The sequence below is a fragment of the Sebastes fasciatus genome, chromosome 6, assembly GCF_043250625.1.
Source record: "Sebastes fasciatus isolate fSebFas1 chromosome 6, fSebFas1.pri, whole genome shotgun sequence".
Classification (NCBI taxonomy): domain Eukaryota; kingdom Metazoa; phylum Chordata; class Actinopteri; order Perciformes; family Sebastidae; genus Sebastes; species Sebastes fasciatus.
Genome location: NC_133800.1, coordinates 36208319 through 36233154, shown reverse-complemented (window position 1 = coordinate 36233154; position 24836 = coordinate 36208319). Strand labels below are relative to the sequence as shown.

Here is a 24836-nt window from a genome sequence, read left to right as displayed (position 1 = left end):
TCTGTGTGTGAGAGCGTTTAATGGTTTTCCTTTTGAGGGATGTTTCCTGTCGGGGGTGAAATATTAAGCAGACGAGAGGTCGCTCTTTCAGAACCAATCAGACGTGAAGCTCTGGAGGGTTTTTTAACTTTTAATTGGAAACATGTTGGAGGAGAAAAGTGGGAAAGTTTCACTGTGAGAAAATCTGTCTGTTAATGTGAAGTTAAAACATGTCTGTGATGTTCTCATGTTGTTACAGTCGGTCTGATGATGGATGAGATGTGATGGTTGATATGTGGGTTAAAGGATAACTTTAACCTGGACCCTATGTTCTCATGTTTTTGAGTGTAACTGACTAACAGGAACAATCAATAAGTGGTCCAGTATTGAGAATAGACTGTAGAATATGTAGAATATGGTGCTATTGGGGCAAGCTGGCAGCGTCATTTACGTCCACTCAAAGTGCTTGTTTTGTCACGACAGGCTCTGACTGTTATTATAAATGTCTGACAACATCATGGAAAGAGTCTCGCTCAAGGAGAAGTCACGTTGTGAAATCTGGCGAGGTGACGTGTTGCCGGAAGACACCGGTGGAATAGTGGGATACATCTTGTTTTTTTGCAACCAGAAGTGACACCAGAGGGTGGAGCTAAGTACAACAGTACGCTGAATAAGACGATTTTAGGCGACCAAAATGTTATAATTAACTTTGATGAAGTGAAAACACATGGTGAAAGGGTTAAAGTTGTAACATGAAAACACGGACAACGCGCAGACCGGACAACGCCGTGGTAGTGACCTGTCAATCACAAGGTAGCCCCGCCCTAAAGCATCCCCTGCTTTATGGTCTATCTGACTCTAAATGGGACCATCATTTACTAAATGAACATCATGCTGTATTGAAGAAGACTTGAAACTAACGATTGAGACCATAAACTCATGTTTACAATGTTTACTGAGGTAATAAATCAGGTGAGAAGTAGGCTCATTTTCTCATAGACTTCTATACAATCAGACTTCTTTTAGCAACCAGAGGAGTCGCCCCCTGCTGGCTGTTAGAGAGAATGCAGGTTTAAGACCCTTCAGCGTTGGCTTCACTTCTCAGAGCCCGGAGTTGCCCAGTGGATGTATTCCACGTAATTCTGAACCAAATTAAAGAGTGAGGAGGAGGTCGAGGTGGACGGGTGGGTCCAAAAAAACAGACTTGACTGGTGTTCGTGTTCCGTGTGAAACCAGAAGTCAACGTTGATTTATTTGTCACGTAACTTCTGTTCTTAAGTTAAACCGCTTCCGTAGTTATTTTAACCAAAACCACCATCTTTTCCTAAACCTAAGTAGTTTCCTGTGGAGACAGAAGTTTATTTTGAAAAGACTGTACGCATGTAACGAGCGGGAATTGACACGTGTTGTTGGAAAAATGAATAACATTTCGTAAGACATCATACGAACCGTTGTGTGAGGATACGTTGGGTGTGTCAAACAAGCTGCAGCTCACAGCCTGAGGTGTGTGTGTGTCTGTGTGTGTGTGTGTCTGTGTGTGTGTGTGTGTGTGTTTGCAGAGGTGGTGTACAGTATGTGTTAATGTCTGCAGTTCCACAACAACTGAGGAAGAAGATCATGTGATATGATCAAAAGCACCAGAGCTGCTGCTAAATGGACGTTGAGGTGAGATTGTTTCGTCAATTCACTTTGATTTGATTAAACCTTTTTCGTGAATAAACTGTATGTGTATGGAACTTCAGATAAAAACACTCAGTTGATAAGATATTTCAGTGTAAACATCAACTTTTCTTCTGTTGCTCTTTCCTTTGCTTCTCCTCTCTTGTTATCTTCCTCCTCCTCTTCCTCCTCCTCCTCTTCCTCCTCCTCTTCCTCCTCCTCCTCCTCCTCTTCCTCCTCCACCTCCTCTTCCTCCTCCTCCTTTTCCTTCCTCCTCTTCCTCCTCCACCTCCTCTTCCTCCTCCTCCTCCTCCTCCTCTTCCTCCACCTCCTTTTCCTTCCTCCTCTTCCTCCTCCTCCTCCTCCTCTTCTTCCTCCTCCTCCTCCTCTTCTTCCTCCTCCTCCTCCTCTTCTTCCTCCTCCTCCTCCTCATCCCCCTCCTCCCCGTCAGCTCTGAAGGCCCAACACGTCTGTTAATGTTGTTCTACATGTGATAACACGCGTCGTCTGTCTGCAGTCGACCTCCAGCTGCTTCTGTTCCCACTTCACATTCACAGCTTCACTTCACTCATTTCATAATGTGGCTTATTGACTTTTATTTCATGATATAATTTAATTTTAAATGTAGTTATTTTTATTTATTTTAAATAATATTTTATTTACTGCAAACATTCAGCTCTTTCTACATTGAAACATTTTGCTAGAAAACTGTTCGGATGTTGTCAAAAAAAACAAACACCGGAAAGACAAAAAGAAGACAAAATAATTTCATATACATGTCATAGTCAAAAATAGTCATAGTATAGTATGTCGAAATGTTTTTCAAAAAAAGTCACAATATAGTATATCGAAAAATTTCATGAAAAAAACGTCATTATATAGTATGTTGAAAAATGTAATAAAAAAAGTCATAGTATCTAATGCCAGCTGGTTTGTGTTCATGTTACATACATCATATTATAATATTATTTAATAATTTATACGTTTTTTTTGTTTTGGATGAACTGTCCAAGTGTGTTGTTTTGATGACGTCATTTCCTGTCAGCTGATGGGATCACACGTGGTTTGAACATGGAGGAGACAGACAGGATTGTTTGTCTGTCAACACGTGTGATCCTCGCGCTCTCAGGTGAACTGAGGTGCAGACAGTCATCGATGCAAATGGACATCTAGTGTCCTCCTTCAGCAGCAGATGTCTGCCCTGGGGTTAGTAAAGTGTCTGTCTAAGTTAAAGTTAGTTACAGAGTTAAAACATGAAGGTAAAACGACCTGGAGCTAGTTTGGCATAAAAATGTGGTGTAAAACTAAAATATTCATAACAAATTTAATATAATATAAAAATGTCAATTTATGAGACAGCTTTTAGTGGACAGAAAGTCATAGTATAGCAAGTCATAAAAAAGTCGTAGTATAGTATGTCTCAAAAGTTTAAAAAAAAATAAAAAAGTAATATAGTATGTCGAAAAAATGCCATAATGTCTCAAGAAAAGCCTTAATTTAGTAGCCTATGTCATAAAAAGTATAGTATAGTATAGCTTTTCATAAAAAAATTCAAAGTATAGTATGTCTTAAAAGAGTAATAAAAGAAAAGTCATAGTATTGTATGTCATAAAAAATCAAAAAAAGTCAGTATAGTATGTCATAAAAAAGTTAAAAAAAGAAAGGTCATAGTATAGAATGTATTAAAATAATTTAAAAAAGTTATAGTATAGTATGTCATAAAAAGTCATCGTATGTCGAAAAAAATGATGAAAAAAGTCATAGTATATTATGTCAAAAGATTAAAAAGTCATAGTATATTATGTCAAAAGATTAAAAAGTCATAGTATATTATGTCAAAAGATTAAAAAGTCATAGTATAGTATGCCATAAAAAATGTAATAAAAAAAGTAATATTATTGTGTTTTACACGTTCGACCAGGTTCCATGTGTTCGACCAGGTTCCATGTGTTCGACCAGGTTCCATGTGTTCGACCAGGTTCCATGTGTTCGACCAGGTTCCATGTGTTCGACCAGGTTCCATGTGGGTTGGTGGGTCGAGCGAGAACATGTTGAATCCCACTGATATCCACGATGACGGAGTTGATAGCTGAAATCTTCCTGGCCCGTACGGCTGCCATGTCGATGGAACTGGACTGCCGGTCGGCAGAGAGCCTGTGGATATCTTCCATGAGGTTAGTAACTTAGTAACTTCTCTGTTGGAGCGTGTGAACAGCAGACAGTTCTCACAGGGTATAACAGCAGTGATGTTATCTGTAGAAAATGTAAATCAATCAAGTTAACTTTCAAAATGTATGTACATGGTTTACCCATGTTCGGCGGGATAACCAGGCACTTTCCTATGTTGAATTTTTTTGCAAAAAAACTCATAGTATAGTATTTCAACTTTTTTTGCGAAAAAAAATCATATAGTATGTCGAAATGTTTTCGAAAAATTTCATGAAAACAACATCATTGTATAGTTTGTCGAAAAATTTCATGAATAAAGTCATAGTATAGTATGTCGAAAGTTTTGGCGAAAAAAAATCATAGTATAGTATGACGAAATTTTTTGAGAAAAAAGTCATCGTATAGTATATCGAAAAATTTGATGAAAAAAGTCATTGCATATTATGTCGTAATTTTTTGCGAAAAAATAGTCATAATAGTATGTCAAAAAATTTTCAGGAAAAAAACGTCATTGTATAGTTTGTTGAAAAATTTCATAAAAATAGTCACAGTATAGTATGTCGAATTCTTTGCCGAAAAAAAAGTCATAGTATAGTATGTCCCAAAATTTCACGAAAAAAACGTCATTATGTAGTTTGTTGAAAAATTTCATAAAAAAAGTCATCGCATAGTATGTCGAAAAATTTCATGAAAAAATTTTCATAGTATAGTTTGTTGAAAAATTTCATTAAAAAAAGTCATAGTATAGTATGTCGCCATTTTTTGCGAAGAAAAAGTAATAGTATAGTATGTCGAAAAATGTCATGAAAACGTCATTGTATAGTTTATTGAAAAATGTAATAAAAACATTCATAGCATAGTATGTCGAAAGTTTTGGCGAAAAAAAATCATAGTATAGTATGACGAAAAATGTCATGAAAAAAAAGTCATCGTATATTATGTCCTATTTTTTTGCGGAAAAAAGTTATAGTATATTATGTCTTATTTTTTGCGGAAAAAAGTCATAGTATATTATGTCGAAAAATGTCATGAAGAAGAGTCATAGTCTAGTATGTGGAAAAATTTCATGCAAAAAGTCATTGTATATTATGTCGAAATTTTTTGCGAAAAAAACATCATTATATAATTTGTTGAAAAAACTCATGGTATTGTATGTCGAAAATTTTTCATGAAAAAAACGTCATTGTAGTTTGTTGAAAAATGTCATAAAAATAGTCATAGTATAGTACGTCTTATTTTTTTGCGGAAAAAAGTCATCGTATAGTATGTCGAATTTTTTGCCGAAAAGTCATTATGTAGTTTGTTGAAAAATTTCATAAAAAAAGTCATAGTATAGTATGTCGCCATTTTTTGCGAAGAAAAAGTCATAGTATAGTATGTCGAAAAATGTCATGAAAACGTCATTGTATAGTTTATTGAAAAATATAATAAAAAGTCATAGTATATTATGTCGAAATCTTTTGCAAAAAATTCATAGTAATATGTCTAAAAATTTCATGAAAAAAGTCATAGTATAGTTTGTTGAAAAATTTCATAAAGAAAGTCATAGTATAGTATGTCGAAAGTTTTGGCGAAAAAAATAGTATGACGAAAAATGTCATGAAAAAAAAGTCATCGTATATTATGTCTTATTTTTTGCGGAAAAAAGTCATAGTATATTATGTCGAAAAATGTCATGAAGAAGAGTCATAGTGTAGTATGTCGACATTTGTTTTTCGAAAAAAGTCATAGTATAGTACTTAGAAAGTTTTGCCGAAAAAAAGTCATAGTATGTCGAAAAATGTCATGCAAAAAGTCATTGTATAGTTTGTTGAAACATTTCATAAAAGTCATAGTATAAAAAAATGGCTTTTTTTTCGCCAAAACTATTTTTTATAATATGACTTTTTTTCATTAAATTTTTCGAACTTTACTTTGTAAAGTTACAGACAAATTTGATGAATGCTATAAATTAAACAGGTAAGTTTTAAACAGCCTCAACTAATCAGAGGAGGAGGGGTCACGTTTACATTCATACACAAACAGAATAAAACTATTTAAATGAGAAACAGATGTCATCAGGATTTACAAATTCAGCTTTTGTGTTTTCATTTAAATAAGTAAAAAATCAGCTGTTTGTTAGAAATGAACTGAAAATACTAAACTAATTAAGGTAAACAGGTAAACACACCAAAAGATGAAAAATGTCTTTAAAGTACCTTTATTTGTTCTAACGGTGTAAACATCTCTCCAGAGGCTATCTGCTCTTTAATTAAGCAGAAATATATTAAAAATCTTCATTAGAAAATAACAAATGCACATTTACAAAGCTGATTATATCCAAAAATAATTTATTGCAGACAAACAGACGGTAAAAAATAAATAAATGTGTCAGCTGCAGGTCAGAGGAGCGTTTGTTTCTGAGGCTGCAGCGCCGCCTGCTGTCAGATAAAAACCTCATCAGAACAGACTGTACGTTAACTCATCATTCTCCTATAACTTCACAAGTTCAATAATGCTACGATTTCAACCCTCTGATGCTCAAACAATCATATTTAAAGGAACAGTCTGCTATATTCTAGATGTAGCGTACACTCAAACTGATATTGTTCTTTTAGGTGAGTCTTTCTTACGTTCCATGTCACTGCTGATGTCCCCGTCCACATCGGTGCTTTGCTGCCGAGCCATCTGCTGTAAGTAACAAACTGACTGTCCCTTTAAGTACTTGTTGTGTTTGGCATTTAAGGCAACGTTAAAAGTGACCTTTTTGTCTCAGGTGTGACCCCCACCAACCCCGCCCCGTCAGAGATTCCCTCTGTCCCTCATGGCGTCCTGTATCTGTCTGTTGAGCTCGGCGATGATCCGGTCTTCGTGGGTGTAGACGCCGGTCCTCAGCAGAGTGTCTCTCTCCTCCAGCAGGCGGCTCAGGTGATCGTCGGCGCTCTCGTTCTGAGCGGGGGCGGGGCCACTCAGGGAGGAGGCGGGGCCTAACCGCTCGTCCTGCTGCTTTAATCTGTCAAAGAAAATATATTAAAAAAAAAGTTTTACTTACTCGTACTGTACATGCATGTTCTACTACACTGATTCCACCTGATTAATTACTGTTCACATCACACTATATATATTAACTTGACTACCACAGCTTTTTATTTTATATTTATATATATTTTAGCAGCTGCACTATTATATGTTTTATATTCTAATAAGTAATAAAAAATGCACATATGTATGAGCTTTGTTGGAGAGAGCGACTGCTTCACTGTCATACTTTTTATGACAATAAAGAACTTTAAACCTCACTGACATGTCTCCAGATCACCTAAATGATTACGCATCTAACTATAAAGCAAAGAATCTGTCCGTCTGTGTGTTATTCACATATCAGGAGAACGCTCATCTGATAGACTGCTCACTCGGTAGGTGTCCTACTGGGGACCCAAGGACATGAAGTGTCTATAGACTGTCCAATGTGGCACAATTTGGACACGTTTAATATTAACAAGCTTTGAATAAACAGGCAGGCAGCGCTCTGTGCAGCAGCGGGGGAAGGGCCGTTCACTTTACAACCAAACTGTTCTTCACTTCCCCGTCAACACGAGCAGACTCAGCGGATAGCCAGCTGGAAGCAGAGTGTATTTCACCGATGTGACCGTGAGTAAGACGCGACCTGGGTGTGTTTTTTCCCTCGTGAGTGAAAGCCGTTTCACACCAAGCACAGATTTTTGTCTGAAAAATTCACACGGAAATTTATAAAACCTGATTTTGTGGATTCGTATGAATGCTTGCACATTAAATAAAAATAAATAAATCCCTGTGGAACATCCGTGCGGGAAAAAAAAAATGTGGACGGACTTCGACTAGGGCTGGGCGATAGGGAGAAAATCAAATACCTCGACAATATTTTTGGGTTGACTATTGGTGCTACCACAAAATATTTACACAATGAGATTTTTGATTAATAATCATCAGTAATGTGGATATAAAGTGGGTAGAGGCAAATACTGAAACAGTCTGGGAAAGTTCAGAAAATGACATCAATTTACCGTAATACAGCTTTTAAAACCAGGAAAAGACTTATGCCATATTACGATAACACAACATCAAAAAGCTAAGACAATATCTAGTCTCGTATCACAACATCAATAAAAATCGATGTATTGCCCAGCCTTAACCTGACTTCAGCAGATTTCCGCTTACGGAAATGTATGTTTGGCCAATTAAATCCTTTGTTCCAACTGATTGCCGTCATTCTGTGTAATAATCAGCCATGTGCTTCTGTTTGTTGTACGGGGAGACTGTATTCTCTGGGCCTTGGAAATATGGGCATTTTTTTTCGGGGTAACGGACTGTCAACAAACAAGCTTTGGTGTTTAGGATTAACAATGAATGGGCTGCCTCTTCTCTACCTAATAATGTACAACAAACACTACAACCTCAACAACCAAATCATAAAGAACAATATATAATTAAATGATATAGTTGATATACACTTGCTAATGCTGCTCACGGAACGGGGCTAGCCACAACAGTTAACAATTAGTGTTGGCGTCACATTTTCGGACAATATCTGTCAATGTTTTGTGTTAATTGATTTACAATAATAAATATATACATACATTTGCATAAAGCAGCATATTTGTCCACTCCCATGTTAAGAGGATTAAATACTTGACTAATCTCCCTTTAAGGTTCATTTTGAACAGATAAAAAATGCATGATTAACTTGCGATTAACTATGGGCCCTTAAAGTCGGGGCCCCCAGGCAGTTGCCTCCTCGGCTTAACGGTAAAGTCTGCCCCTGGTGTGTATTTTACCGTGAACCAGAGTGTATTTCACCGGTGTTTCTGACCGTGGGTGCTTGTGACTTGGATGTGTGCGGGACTACAGTATGCCATGACAGGATGTCGCTCAGGACCGAAGGAAGCGCCGTGTTGAGTGTGAAGTTGTTTGGATGAGCGGTTCCACAAGCAGCAACACCAACTCAATTACATTGATGTTTATATGGCGTCAAATCATAACAGAAGTTATCTCGAGACGCTTTTCATATAAAGTAGGTCTAGACGGTACTCTAGAACACGGGACGAGCACTCAGCCATGATCATTCCCATGATGAACTGACCTGTTGAGTTCGTTCCTGATGTCGTCCAGCTCCTGTCTGTCCTGGTGGACCGCCTCTTTCTGTTCCGTTGCTAGGTAACGCAGCCTCATGGCCTCCAGCTCCGCCTGCTGCTTCTTCAGACGCGTCATGGCGTTCTCCTGCTCCCGCTGCAAACACACACAAAAATAAAAAGATGTGAATACTCAACTTTCATTCCATGTAAAACAGCTGCACAGATTAGTATTGGTTTGTTTCTAATGATCAAGACTCCTCACAGTTCAAGACCATCAAACTGACTGTTTACATGCACACTAATATTCCACTAGGATTCTGAATTAGGCCTCATACTGAATGGAGCCGTTTCAGATTAAGACGTGTGATATGCTGATATTATTCAGGTTTTAGGAGCATTCTTTGCCGACAGTTTGCAGAGATGCATGCCCAAAAGAAAATCCCACATGTCTGGTCAGAAGGAGAAACACAGCTACGTTTAAACATTATGAAAGATTTGGAGATCAGCAGGTTTTTGGATACGCCCAAATATCACAACGGCAACCTTTTCAAGAAGGTGGTGGAAGGAATGAAAGAGGGAGGCTGTGTTAACCGGAGTATGCACGGCTGCATGTAAACAGGAATATTAATATTAATTAGTCATGTAAACAGCTTAGTAGGAATTCTGTCTTTTTCTGAATAAGGACAGAAAGCTGAATATTGTGTGCGTGTAAACGTGGTCACTGATTTCAAACATCTTTCACAACGTGAGTGTTGACGTCCTGCTCCGGTCTACAGCTCAGATCTGAACTGAGAACATTTCATAATAACCCTCTGACCCCGGTGCTGAAACGTGTGCCTTTTAGATGCCAGGGAAGTGTTTTTCTTAATCACACAGTTTGGTGATAAATTTGTCTGGTTTCACATTTTCATAAAAACCTCCCTGTGAGAAAAAATGCTGGAAGAATTCACACAAACACGCGGTGAGAAACAGAAAGAAAGACAACTTCATAAAAACGTCGAAAAAAAGTCGTATTTCTCTCAGCTGCTGCTCCGGACTCCAGAAAATGACCCGTAATACCAATCTGGGCTGCGTCTGCTGGCGCACAGCTGACGTTAATAAATCAAGGAAACAGAAAACACTAATATGGTGTCAGAGATTTGATTGTAAATCAAAAGCGTTTTAACGTTTACATCCAACAACCTGCTGAGAAACAGGCTCAAATGTTTGCATGCATCATGCTTAAATATCTTCTCATGGACCGGTGTTCAGCCGCTCTGCTAACAAGGGCAGAGGAAACATGGAGAACACGGAGAACAGCAGCCTGGAGGTGATTTGAGAAGCTGGAATCTGTCTGTGTGTTTTGGTGATACAGAGCAGAACGACCAGCCGGCTGATTCTGGATGGGAAAACTAACATTTCACATTACTGCCCGACCACTTTTCACACGCCTGATCACCTCACCTCGTAACAGGAAAAAAAAACACACACAATCTCTCATGAACACATCATTCACACACACACACACACACACACACACACACACACACACACACACACACACACACACACACACACATCATTCACACACACACACACACACACACACACACACACACACATCATTCACACACACACACACACACACACACACACACACACACACACACACACACACACACACACACACACACACACACGCACACGCGGGCGGTGGCGGTGTGTTGACTCAGGCTCAGCTCTCTGTGGACCATTAGCAGTCTGTATTACGGGCCGCTTTAAGGCTAATTACTAGAAAAACAAACATGCTAAACATTTTCTCTAGTGCCCGCTGCCAAGGACAATCTGAGGCCGAGTCCTGAAACAATTAGAGGACGAGGTGATACCGAGGCCTCGGCGGGGGGGAGAGGAGGAGGAGGAGGAGGAGGAGGAAGGGGGTGAAGGAGAAAAGCTACTAAAACTCCGGACGGTGAAGCAGATACTTTACAGTTATTACGTCATGAATCTCCAGCAGCTACAGCGGAGGACGAGCTCCGTACAGAATCTACTACACAGAATCTACTACACAGTCTCACCGCACCAAATGTAATCTATTTGATTCAAGTTCATAGACATGAATTTACCTTTTTTTATTTTTTATTTGTGACGCTCAGCACGACTTTCAACAACGTACTTTTAGTGTATTTTCCTACGAATGTCCAGCAAGACGTGACACACCTGTTAATTTCCACTCCAGTCTTTTCAAAATAAAACTACTCAGATTTAGGAAATGATCAACTTGGTTAGGTTTAGGCAACAAAATACTTAGTTAGGTTTAAGAATAGATTGACTTGGTTAGGTTTAGGCAACAAAACTACTTAGTTAGGTTTAAGAATAGATTGACTTGGTTAGGTTTAGGCAACAAAATACTTAGTTAGGTTTAGGAAAAGATTGACTTGGTTAGGTTTAGGCAACAAAACTACTCTGGTTTAGGAAATGATTGACTTGGTTAGGTTTAGGCAACAAACTACTTAGTTAGGTTTAAGAAAAGATTGACTTTGTTAGGTTTAGGCAACAAAATACTTAGTTAGGTTTAGGAAAAGATTGACTTGGTTAGGTTTAGGTAACAAAACTACTCTGGTTTAGGAAATGATTGACTTGGTTAGGTTTAGGCAACAAACTACTTAGTTAGGTTTAAGAAAAGATTGACTTGGTTAGGTTTAGGCAACAAAACTACTCACGTTTCACGGTTTCAGAAGGATCGCAATTAGGGTTAAAACAACTCCAGAAGTGCTGTAACTGAAGTACAGAAGTTATGTGACAAATAAACCAACTTCGACTTGTGGTTTCACACGGGACTTGAACACCGGTCTCCTGGTGAAAGTCTGGTGTTTTTCGAGTAGTCAAAACAGTAGTTTTGGGATGGTAATGTTTAGCCGGTAGTTAGTTACGTAAACAAACGCTATAACGTGGTCTTCAGAATAAAGTAGTGCTTTGGGCGTTTATTTTCCCAGCGACCCGGTCTTTGAACGGTCTGAATGAGACAGCAGAGGAGGAGAGACAGGTGATCAGAGAGGGGAGAGGACGGGAGATGAGGAGACAGTCAGCTATAGCTGGACTCAGCTGTGCCTGTAGGAGGACTCTTTCAGTGCCACCAGCCAGCGCTGCTGCAGTAACGTTACTGATCTCCGTTTCAGCTGCAGTTTATGAAATGGACTGTTTTGTCCGTGGTTTAACATTGTAAAACTATTGCTGTTGTTTATACTGTTAGCGCTGTTTGCTGCGAGCCGCCGCCATGTTGAGAGCCGGGCAGAGTCAATAGGAATGCTCCCAGTCAGCACCTTTAAGTTGACATGAACGTGGGTCATGATGAAGACGGAGCTGAAGAACATTACAATAAACCCACCATTATTTATGTGCTTGCTTAATTATCTTTTAAAAAGCAGAAAAAAATAAATGAAGAAGACGAACGCCAGAAACACGATATGTGTGTCACGCAGCTTGAGGCGGCGGCAGAAGAAGAAGAAGGCGTCTAGTTCAAACAGGCCAACTGATGTTAAAGTGTAGACAAGCTGTGAGGCTCAGAGGGACGGAGAGCTCAGAGAGGACGTCCTGGAGAGCCGGATCGAGGTTTCAGACAGTCGGGTGGGGGGGGGATGATTTTTGGGATGGATGACCAGAGAATGACTTCTCCTCCCCCAGACTCTCTCCCTCCGTCTCCCCTCCATTACTCGCCTCCACTTTCAGAGGTCAACAGTCCCGAGCAGCTGGGGGAGGACGTCTCACACAAACACATGTGGACACACTTTTCTCAGCTCAGATGTAGTTTTCTGAGCAGCTCTCTCCACCTGTGGGAGTTCAGGGGGAGTTTTTCACCACCGCTGCTGCTGTATGAGAGTTTTGTTTTTGGTGGGGGGGGGATGTGATGGATAAAACACGAAGGGGGGACGACTGGGACGCATTAGAGACAAATGAGTTTTTGCAAAAACAGCTGAAATCACAGAAAAATATGGATGAATATGAAATGTCTGTTTAGTGTAAAGAGCTGACGGATTGAAGCTGAGGTGGCTCCACACCTGAGGGGGTTCAGGGGGAGTTTTCCTTCTCTGATGTTCAGGACTCAAGTCAATATTAATATCACTTCAAAGGAAGGGAAAAGGACGTAAAAGCTGCTGTTACCCGGGACTGATTTAATGACAATGAATGAATATTTCTTTCGTGAAAACAGTGAAAAATGTAAATAGAAATGTTGCACAGCCTAAAAGAACGCCTTAAATTGTCTCATGTCGTCCGACCAACAGTCCAAAACCCAAAGCTCAGATTACAATCATATCAAAGAAAGAAAAGCAGCAAATCCTCACATTTAAGACTTGACTCAACCAGGAGTTCCCAACCTTTTTGCACTGCTGACTATTTTTATAAACACAATAAAAAGTCAGTCGGCAGGTTGTTAATATTCCCCGCCTCTAATCAGTTCAAAACAGTTCCTAATCGGCCAATCAGCACGAGGACAGAGTTCCGAAATGCTGTTTTGACTTATTGTCAGACATAAAATAATGACATGAAACACACACACACAATTTTTTTTTTTTTTTTTACAAGATAACAGTTGTGTATAATAAACTGTACTTTAAGTGCTGAGAGAAAATAAAACGTCCTTTCTGTGAATGTCTTATATAGAAAGAAATAAAGGACCTATGACTGCGACTGTGCAGCGTATTGAGTCGATCCTATCGCTGTTTTCCGATGTATTGTTGGCATTTTTGCTGACTCTACGGCACAATGAGCGTTCCAGCTGGCCTGTGTTGATAGAGGGTGTAATCAGGTCATAATCTAGAGTCACGATAGACTGATTAAACAGCAACTCTGGGACAAGTTGCTCTCGGGTAACATCACAGACAGTTGTTACCTTTCTCGTTACGTTTTGAAAAGTCACCGACAAACAAGAATTTAATTCAACTTTTTTTTAGTACTTCTATAGCCCAACTAAAACATTTTGTGAAACCTAAATTAAATGTAATTAACTCGGCAGCTAACAACACATCATTTAGCCGGCACAAAATGAACACAACACACAAACATCGGTGAATGTCATCTTATTCATCATTTGCTGATGGCAGTCAACAAGATGAAAATCAGCCGATACCGATGTTCGACCTATAAATCGGTGCATCCCTAGAAATCGTCAAATATTTTGTTTTGATATTCATATTAACCCTCAAACGGGAGAAAGAAAAGAAGCAAATCCTCACAAATACGAAGCTGGAACAACAGACGGTTTGGAACTTTGCTTGAAAAATCATAATAATGCCAGTTATGTTTCTGTCGACCAACTAATTGATTAATTGACTGATGGTTTCAGCTCTATACAACGCCACAAAACTTCTAATGAATCCATCAACAGGATCAACAGATTGAAGTGAAAAATAAACCGTTGGCACCACATCAGTAGTCTACTTAATGCTCTAACTAACCCAGAAGATGACATCTGCCCCACACAGGGTTAAATAACTGTGCAGCAGCATTATATCTGTGAATGTTTGAAGGGTTCAGATCAGTGTTTTCAGGCTGCTCTGTCGGGTTGTTAGAGCGATAAGTCCGAGATAAGAGACACAGGAGCAGAGTTTAAGAATGCGGTCTGTTAGTGTGAGATAGAAGCTGGTCGGCTCCAAACCACACTTTAATATGAAGATTAAAACCACAGATCTTTTTTTTGAGAATTTTTTTTCAGACTTTTTTGCAGATCTTTTTTTACAGACTTTTTTTTCAGACATTTTTTTTCTGACATTTTTCAGATCTTCTTTTTCTGACATTTTTTTTCAGACTTTTTTTTCGGACATTTTTCAGATTTTTTTTTCAGACTTTTTTTCAGACTTTTTTGCAGATCTTTTTTTACAGACTTTTTTTTCAGACATTTTTTTTCAGATTTTTTTCCGGACATTTTTCAGACATTTTTCAGACTTTTTTTTCGGACATTTTCCAGATTTTTTTTCCGGACATTTTTCAGATCTTTTTTTCAGATTTTTTTTCCGGACATTTTTCAGATCTTTTTTTTCAGACTTTTTTTTCTGACATTTTTCAGATCTTCTTTTTCTGACATTTTTTTTCAGACTTTTTTTTCGGACATTTTTCAGATTTTTTTTCCAGACTTTTTTTCCGGACATTTTTCAGATTTTTTTCCCCCCGACATTTTTCAGATCTTATTTTTCTGATTTTTTTTCCGGACATTTTTCAGATATTTTTTTTCTGACAATTTTCAGATATTTTTTTTCTGACATTTTTCAGATATTTTTTTTCTGACATTTTAATTATGAATTAATTAGGGCTGTCAAAGTTATTCGATTTAACGCCACTAATTTCTATAATGCATTAATGCAATCAATCATTCAGAGGTTGTAGCTGGCTCAGTTTTAAAGCTACTGGTATCATAGTAAACTATAAAACCTGATGAATCCATCGGTACCAACCATGTGATACTAGCTTGTCATGAAGGAGGTTAACTAACGCTCCAAACTTACGCTACATTTTGGCGAGGAAAAACTGTCACGGCGATTTTCAAAGGGGTCCCTTGACCTCTGACCTCCAGATGTGTGAATGTAAATGGGTTCTATGGGTACCCACGAGTCTCCCCTTTACAGACATGCCCACTTTATGATAATCACATGCAGTTTGGGGTAAGTCATAGTCAAGTCAGCACACTGACACACTGACAGCTGTTGTTGCCTGTTGGGCTGCAGTTTGCCATGTCATGATTGGAGCATATTGTTTTATTCTAAATGCAGTACCTGTGAGGGTTTCTGGATCAATATCTGTCATTGTTTTGTGTTGTTAATTGATTTACAATAATAAATATATACATACATTTAAATAAAGCAGCATATTTGTCCACTCCCATGTTGATAAGGAGTAAATATTTGACAAATCTCCCTTTAAGGAACATTTAGAACAGATAAAAAAAAGTGCGATTAATCGTGATTAACTATTTTAATCGATTGATTATGCTAATGATCGTATCTCATGAACACACACCTCCTCATGAACAGATGGCGTTCATCAGGCTGAAGCGAACGATTTACGACCAGTCTGTGTAGTTAAAGAGAGTTTGGAGAATCATTGGAATCTGGTTGGTTGTTGTTGTTGTTTCTGTAGTCTGGGTTTTTCCCATCTAATGCTTGTGTGTCTAAAAAGTAATATTCATGTTAATATTCCATGAAATCCAGAAAAACGTCTCCGACCTTCCCCGTCTGGAACACGATGCCCAGTGGGAACCATCAGACGGTCTCCACTGAGACCAGTAATACTGAAAGTCCCTCAGACGACGCGTTGCATCCGCTGTTTGACAGACAGCTTTATACAAACAGACTCATGAGAGGACACTTTTAGTCTGGACGGCCACGGAGACTTTGACTGACTGAAACCAAAATATCCAAACATCAGCAGGGCCTCAATACTTTCACTTTATACTGAAATGTTTCTGACATGTGTCACAGAGTCGGCTCAGACTTTTCCCCTGATGATGAATTATTAATGTTAAGATGTCGGCAGAGTGTTTGTGCTGTTTACATTCCTCCTGATGCACATTTTAAACAATATACAACAGGAATGCACCACTGTTTCTCTTCTGTAGCATAAAGAGACTACAACTGCATTTTATTGTGAAACTCTGTGTTTTACAATGACAATAAATGAACCTTTTCGATTGATGAAATATGTCCTCGTTAAATCAGACTTTTGTGTGAACAAAACAAAGTGGACAAAAAAAGGTGAATACAGGGATAAGAGACAAAAAAAGAAAGGAAATATGAGAGACAGACAGAAGAAAGGAGAAAGAGGAGAGAGAGAGAGAGGGAGAGAGAGAGAGAGAGAGAAAGGGAGTCAGGAGAAGTGGCTGAAGGGAGAGATGGGGGAGTAAAGGAAGGTAGAAAAACAGAAAGAGGGAGAAGAATTAATGGAAAAAGAAAAGAGGAAAAAATAGAAGGAGACTAAAAACACACGACAACGACAAAGGAGGAGGAAAGACAAGGGAGGTATGAAGAGAAAGAAATGAAGTGTGAGGTGGAAAAAAAAGAAGAAGAGAGCGAAAAAGGTCTATAAAAATAGAAAATATGAGAAAGAAAGAGTTATTATAGTAAACCAAAACTCAAACGAAAATAGGCAATGAAAAATATTTGTAGTTATAATAATAATAATAATAATAATATTTTATTAACAAAAACTATATCCTTTAAACAAAAACTAAACTGAAACAATATTGCCTGGTTAAAAACAAATAAAAATAAAATAAATATTGAACGTGAAATAATTTCTAATTTATTAAGTATTAGTTTTTTTTTAATAATATATTACGTTAAAAAAAAAGACAATTGCTTGCAAAAAATTTAATATTAAACTTTATGGCTATTCCTACATAGCTGCATACTTCACCTGGCCCTTACAAAAAAACTAAAACTAAATATTGCTGTCAAAGTTAATGCAATAATAACGTGTTCGTTTAACGCCACTAATTTCTTTAACGCATTAACACAAATTGCGTTTTTTTTTTAGGTTGTAGCAGGTTCAGTTTTAAAGTTAGAGTGAAGATACTGATATCATATGAAACTAAGGAAACCGTTGCTACCATTGGATATTTTAGATCCGATGCTCTTTATCTCCAGATTTAAAATAATCTGTATCACACTAATTCTTCCTCACAAACTGCACAGCTTCTCGGTGTGTTTTTACTCCATTCTTCCTCTACCAAGATTATTAAACATGTAATAAAACATATTTTGTCTTTACAATGTTTCAAAACCACTTCCCAACAAAAACATGCAGAAAATGTCTAAATAATGTCCAGTAAATATTTAATAAATAATATCCGGCATCCCAACTTTTCGACTGTATTTATTTAGGCACATTTACTTCTTTAGAGCAGAAATAATTAGATGATTAATCATCAACAATTTTGATTTTCTTTCAGTCATTTTTAAGTATAAATACCAAACCATCTGTAATTGTGAACGTTTGTCTGTTTTCTTAGTTGTTTATGAAAGTAAAGGCGTGTCGATCAGAGAAGAACAGACGTCACGATGGACTCTGGGAAATTGTAAAAGACATTTTTCACAATATTCTACAATTTTATAAACTGATTAAACCAATTCATCTTTATTATATCGAGAAAACAACAAGAGGTCTTTATCAGGACGCCTTGTATAGGTTGATAGGAAACATTTAAATTGGTAGGGGTACCAATATGCCCGTTTGGGTTTGGTTTCTGGTGACGGTTAGGTGAAGGTTAAGGGGATAAAAACTCAATTCAGAACCCTACTGAATTGGATCGAGTGTATCGTAAGGCCACTTAGCAAAGGAAGGTAAGCTACGTGGTGTCCAAACTAAAGTTCATTTCTTCAAAGTCTGTTTTTGCAGTTGGTTTGCAAAGAATTTGAAAAGAGTCTATCTTCTGTGTCCCTGAGTTTTAAAGAAAAACATGATCAAAGCCCCAGAAAGACCAACTTCAGTTCATCACTTCATCACTGAGGCTTTAAACAGATGAAAACTTGAAGTTCTCTCTGGATCTCATTTATCAAACATCATTAAGTACAAATGTGCTTATTATTCCTGACATTATTACCGACAGTATCTGACAGCTGTGAGGCGGACTGCTGCTTCAGTTCAGCAGACTGTCTTGCAGGTTTCTGGTTTGGTAAACTGGACTTTTGTTCTGGCGGCTCATGTTACTGTTGGATTTAAAAGATAGAAATATTTGTCTTTTGTTACAGCCTATAAAAATGACCAAGTTTAGTCGTCTCTCCCGACACACCAGCTCTTAATAAGCCAAATTTAGTGTCCTGACCTTCAACGTGGGCTGTAAAAACACCAAATTTAGCTTCTCGACTCAGAACTTTAATCTCTTTGTCCCAATATTTTTGCTTTGAAAAGACCAACTTAAGCTCCTTGTCCCAATATTTTGAATTTAAAAAAAGAGCGAGGCTAACTCTCTGATCTAATACCTCAGAGCTGTCTGGACATTCATTCTCGCCGCTACACCTCCTGGGTTGAAAAGCACATTATTCCTCCACACAAGAATTTTTATGATCCGACTTGATCTAAACAGCACGCCATGCGAGGCGCTGAGAGGAGAGAATAAATAGGCGAGGAGAGGCCGAGAAAAACCAAACAAGAGCCCCGGCTTTAAAAACCCTCCGAGCGCCAAAGACGGATGGTCGTGTAAACACGGGCCTGATATTTTATAAAAAGCGAGAGTGTGACATCTGAATAGTTAGCGCCTGGCTAGCTTATTGCTCAACGCAATCCCGGGGATGATTAATAGGCGGGGGGTGACACTCAGCGCCGAACCCCCTTAGAGCGGCATAAATCACACCGTGTTTTCTTTACAATGATGTGGCACTTAGAGACGGGAGGAAGGAGGGATGGAGGAGGGGGGAGACGGACAGAGAGAGAGAGAGAGTAAAAGGAAAAGAAAGGAAAAGACAGGAGGAGGAGAGAAAGACGAAAAACAAACGACGAAAAGGAGGAAGGACAAGAGAGGTATGAAGGGAAAGAAATGAAGTAGTAGTGAAGTGGAGAAAAGAAGAAGAGAGGGATCAAGGAATGAGAGGTGAGAGAGAGGAAGAGAAAACATGTAAAGGAATGAGACAAAAATAGAAAAATATGAGAAAGAAAGGGAAGGGAGAGGTAAAGAGTGGACAAAAGGGAGAATAAAGGGATAAGAGAGAGGAGGAAAAAGTAGGTAAAAAAGAAAGGAAGAGAGGGAAATGAGAGAGAAAGACAGAGGAGAGGAGAACGAAGAAACAGAAAGAGGGAGAGGGATTGATGCAAAAAAAGAAAGGAAAAGACAGGAGGAGCAAACAAACAAATGAAAAATAGAAAAGAAAGAGAGAAAGGAGGCAACAAGTGGAAAAAAGGTGAATAAAAGGATAAGAGACAAAGAGAGGGGGGAAAGTAAGTAAAAAAAGAAAATAAATTTGAGAGAAAGACAGAAGAAAGGAGAAAGAAGAGAGAGAATCAATGGGCAAACAAAACAGAAAGATGGATTGATGCAAAAAGAAAAGAGAGGAAAAGACAGGAGGAGAGAAAGACTAAAAACAAACGACAAAAAGGAGGAAGGTCAAGAGAGGTATGAAGGGAAAGAAACGTGAGGTGGAAAAAATAAAATAAACAAATGAAAATAGGCTGTGAAAAATATTTAACTGAAACTAAATAAAAACTATCATTTAAAAAAAAAATTAAACTGAGACAATATTGCCTTAAAAACAAACAAAAATGAAATAAAATAAAAATTAATTTCAGTTTATTTTTTTAGCTATATATATTACGACCTAAAAAAAGGAGACAGCATGTGCGTGATAAGGCATTAAATACTTGACAAATCTCCCTTTAAGGTACATTTTGAACAGATAAAAATCAATCATGTATATATAAACAGATTTTTTTTAATTTTCTTAATTTTATTTAAATTTTTTAAATTTTATGTTTTTACTTGTGTATATTCTTTGTATTTATTTATCTATTTTTTGTATATAATATGTTCTTCCTGTATCTATACTGGCTTATTTTATATTAATATTAGGTTTGTTAAGTTTCTTTGTACCGAGAATGTTATTATTGGGGACGTTTGTGAATGTTTGTTATGTTGTTTCAAAATGAACAAAAAAACAATAAATATAGTATTGAAAAAAACAAACTATGGACAATCATGTGATTAATCGGGATTAAATATTTTAATTGATTGACAGCCCTAATAAAAACTAAAAAGCACCCTGAAAACTAACTAAACTAAAATTGAAGTAAAAAATAAAATAAAATAAAAACTTTATATATCAAATATTTGTACATATTTCATATTTTTGATATTCTCATTTTCTTATTTTTCTTATCTTTATATACTGTATATTTTGTTTACAGTGTAGCATTATGTACATCATTTATATGTTACATACTCCTTTATTTCTATTTTCTTACATTTCTTATGTCTATACAGGAGCAACTGTAACGCCCCAGTTTCCTCCCGGGGATCAATAAAGTATTCTTCATTCTGATTGTAATTTAAAAATCAAAAACTATTATAACTTTGGAAATAAAAGAAAAAGGAGACGTAAAGAGTAGACAGAAACTGACATTAAAAGAAGTAGGTGAAGAAAGAAAGAGAAATAAGAGAGAGAAGACGATGAAGAGGAAGGAAAAATAGTGGTTGAGAGCAATAAAGAGTGACGGAGGAAGAGAAGGAGAGACGGAGAGAAAAGAGGGAGATAGAGGAGACTGGAGGGAGAGATGGGGGAGAAAAACAGAGAGAGAGAGAGGAGGAGAGATTGATGCAGAAAGAAAAGAGAGGAAAAATGTGGGTCCAGTTTTCCAGCTGGTTAACGTCAGTAACAGTTATTAGTTTGTCAGATAAGGTCTGTGTGTGTTTACATTAGTCTAAAGCCCCACTTAGTGCTGCCTGTGTGAGTGTGTGTGAGTGTGTGTGTGAGTGTGTGTGTGTGTGTGTGTGTGTGCGTGTGTGTGTGTGTGTGTGTGTGTGAGAGAGAGAAGGGAAAAGAAAAGGAAAGGAAAGAGTGAGCGAGAAAGAAAAAAAGAGAGAGGTGTGTTTTTACACCAGAGCCAAATATTTAGCTGAGGTGAAGTAGACAATGAAATGTGTGAGAGCCATCAGTTCAACACACACGCACACGCACACGCACACACACACACACACGCACGGTGTTAAGTTACTGCTAAAGCAACCTGAACCTCTCCTGCTGTCGCTGCTTCACATTAAAAGCTTCCCACTGGCGAAGCAGACGACGGGATGCTTTTATTGTGAAGGGGTCACAGGTGATGAAAGGCTTTTAACCTGATCAGCGGAGTGTCAACGAGTGATATATACGTACAGTAAGTATCAATACATATCAATACGGAACATTCAAAATGGTTTCAATACTATTTTTTCGCGGTATCGATAGACGGGTACCAGCTGAGCTTTCTGCTCTCTCTTCTCTCCAACAGCTAGTTGACACACAAACATACTAATAATAAAACATTTTATGCCTTTAATCTTATGTACATTTTTCCTTGTAGTATCAAAAATGGTATAGAATATCAATATTTTTCAAGGTATTCTACTGAAGTTGGTAATTCCAGTATCGTGACAACACTACAGAGATGAAGTATTGTTGAAGGCCAAACAGGAAGTGATCATCTCCGTGGTTCCCTCCACTAACAGCCAATGGGATTGCTCCATTGGGTTTTGGATTATTGCAGAAGATAAACTCTCTGGCAAACAAACGTTTATGATACTGACAGGTTAGGTTCAGTAAGATAATCTCCACTAATGAACACCACTTTTATGAGTTTTGAAGTATAAATGCAGTCACCAGAAGTAAAAAGCTAACGTTATAACGCTATAAACAAACTACACCATGGTCACATGACTTTAACGTCACCACCGCTAAGCTTACAACTTGGAATTTGATTTTGCTCGTTTCTACAAAAGCCTTTTTTCTCAGCACAACATCTAGCGTAAATCTACAAGTTACAAAGTGTGAGTTACTGTAGAATAGTTTGCAAGAGCGTGAGTATAAACCAAGCCCCCCAGGAAGAGCTTTCGTAGTGGTCAAACGGCGGTACTACAACTTCCGTGTCCGTCATGTGATGCCGTTGGGTCCAAAAAGACTTTTTCCCATCTAGAATTACATTGGGAAAGAGACGTCTGTAACTCAGCGGATCTTTTTTTTTAGGTGAATAAACTCCCCAGTACGAACACTCTAATAGTCCTTATTTAAATCATTAGGTTTTAAAGTTGTAAAATGCACTAATAGCTGAATCCAGAGTTATTTCCCTTCCTCTGTTCATGTGAGTGAGACCCAGACCGAGGCTGGAGCGCAAGCCGTGATGACGGCGTGACGTTAGAACCCCGTGACCGAGTCATGTGACCGAGTCATGTGACCGAGCGGACGCTACTCCGCCAAGATCCGGGTACTTTTCCAGACGGAAGTCGAGCCATTTAGTCTTCATGCGTCACTGAGCAACTCTCATAGGAGTGAACGGGGCCCCGACTCCACCGCTGGATCCAGTTCTCTTTATACCTCCATGGTATAAACACAGCGAGGCTGTAAAGGCGGACTAGGGAGGAGATGAGTTTCGTGTTGGCAACCGCCTTCCAAAAAAAACATGTCCCATCCAAACTGTATTTTGTAGAAACATATAAGTGCCACAACATGGCAGCAGCTACATTTGAAGTACCGAACCGTGCAACTCAATTTTCCACATCACGATCCTGCAAATGTTTCACAATAAAAGCCTCGTTAGGAAATGAACGGATTCTGACACACACACGTTCTGTTCCTTTACACACACTCCACACTCAGGTTGACAACAGCACTGCAGCAACAATCAAACCCGACCGTGTCACCACGGTGTTAACAAGATGAAACCCATTCGATCGGAGGACAAATCAAACGCAGTGCCTCTGCACGACGGTTAAAATACTTCTTTGAGGTTGGATTACTCCTCAAGTCCTCATATTTCTCTGGTCTGATGTTGGTTGATAAGTACAAAATAAATGTCAGTTCAGTTCAGTCAAAGATATGAGGTTTGAGGTTTTTCAGAAACGGTGTCTCCATTACAGAGTTTGACACATAATCTGACTCAACTCTTAACAACGAGCACTTTGACTTTTGATGCTTTAGATTATTCTGCTGCTGATGTTAATGTACTTTGAGTGCAGGACTTTTACTTTGTTACATTGATGCTTTTTATCAGCTAAATGAACTTTTGATTAAAGTCTGAACGGCCTCTCTGGCCTTTAACGCACATCGACCACATGCATTCTAGACTGGTGTATTTGGCGTGATGGCGGCTGACGGATGGCGGCCGTGCTGAGCTCAGTTTCCTCCGCTCGCTCTGTGTCTTTAAACAGAGCTGTTAAATGTCCTAACACTGTCAGCTCGTCTCCAGCAGCAGATTAAAAACCTGCAGCGTTTTGAAGCCGCCAGACGTCCCAACACAGAAAAACTACTATTATCTGCTGTGAAATATGAGCGCTGTCAGGACGGACGGCGAGGCCTCGGCGGGCGCGGCTTTACACTGCGTCTCGTGTTTAACTTTTTTCTTCAGTTTTTAAGAAGGATTTTCTCGTTTCTGTCTCGTGGTTATTCACTTTCCACAAGTTAAACTTCATCTGCTGGTGCGTTCAAGGACACTTCGACATCTGAGACCTCAGGGTCCCAAACTTCTACAGTCTGTTGGTGAGAAAAACTGAACTGCTTTTATTTTGATGTGGTATTTTATCTGTTCTGACGTCATCGATCGACAGTCAACTATTGTGATGATCTGAGGATTTGCTGCTTTTCTTTGTTTTCTGATTAAAAGCTGAATATCTTGGGGTTTTTGGACCGTTGCTAAGACGACGTCAACAATTCTAATGGAAATTCTTTTAAACCGTTTTTCGATATTTTATAGACCAAACTACAAATAGATTAATCGGGATAATAATCACAGGATTCCTTGCATAGAGACATTTTTGGCGCCCCTCAAAGAGGCTTTTACGGAAGCCCTGAAAGGCCAGAGAGATTTTCTGGTGATCCATTTTCTAAGTCTGATCTAAATTTTATGACTTAAGAGAAGGTGAAAAGAAAATGTTCTGCCATGATAATCTTTCTAAGTTCCTTTTATTTGTGATAAGATGTAAAACAGATCTTAGGTCTTTAAAAAGTGAACTCTCTGAATGAAGCAGCGATCTAGATGATCAGTACCTGTTTGAATCTGGCCAGCTCTTTTAAGGCGCGTCCCCACTGCTGCTTGTAGTGCAGCTTGGACTTGGTGGTGGACTCCAGCTTCCTCTCCAGCTCCACCTTAATAATCACAGAGCAAAAAACATCAGTCACACACATCTGAAACCTCTGGACATTCATTTTTGACATTTAAGTTTGGAGCGTTATTTAACCTCCTTCATGACAAGTTGCGTTAATGCGTCAAAGAAATTAGTGGTGTTAAAAGAAAATG

General features: G+C 38.3%; 1 protein-coding gene and 2 long non-coding RNA genes across 3 annotated transcripts in view; 2 read left to right on the top strand and 1 right to left on the bottom strand.

The window, feature by feature from the left end:
* Nucleotides 1–24836, top strand: part of LOC141770006 (uncharacterized) — a 207802-nt gene that overhangs the window by 166697 nt on the left and 16269 nt on the right. The gene's annotated exons all lie outside the window — the stretch shown is intronic.
* On the top strand, nt 3671–6568 carry LOC141769986 (uncharacterized). Its single transcript, XR_012594365.1, has 2 exons — nt 3671–3812; nt 6405–6568. It is a non-coding gene; the product is annotated as an uncharacterized LOC141769986 (long non-coding RNA).
* The window catches only part of cep120 (centrosomal protein 120), a 32052-nt gene continuing 13208 nt past the window's right edge, over nt 5993–24836 (bottom strand). The window contains exons 18-20 of the mRNA XM_074639544.1: nt 24587–24685; nt 8906–9051; nt 5993–6799 (exon numbers count right to left, since the gene is read on the bottom strand). Of these exons, the coding sequence (XP_074495645.1) occupies nt 6589–6799; nt 8906–9051; nt 24587–24685 (456 nt within the window). The 3' untranslated portion in view covers nt 5993–6588. The remainder of the gene's footprint in view (nt 6800–8905; nt 9052–24586; nt 24686–24836) is intronic.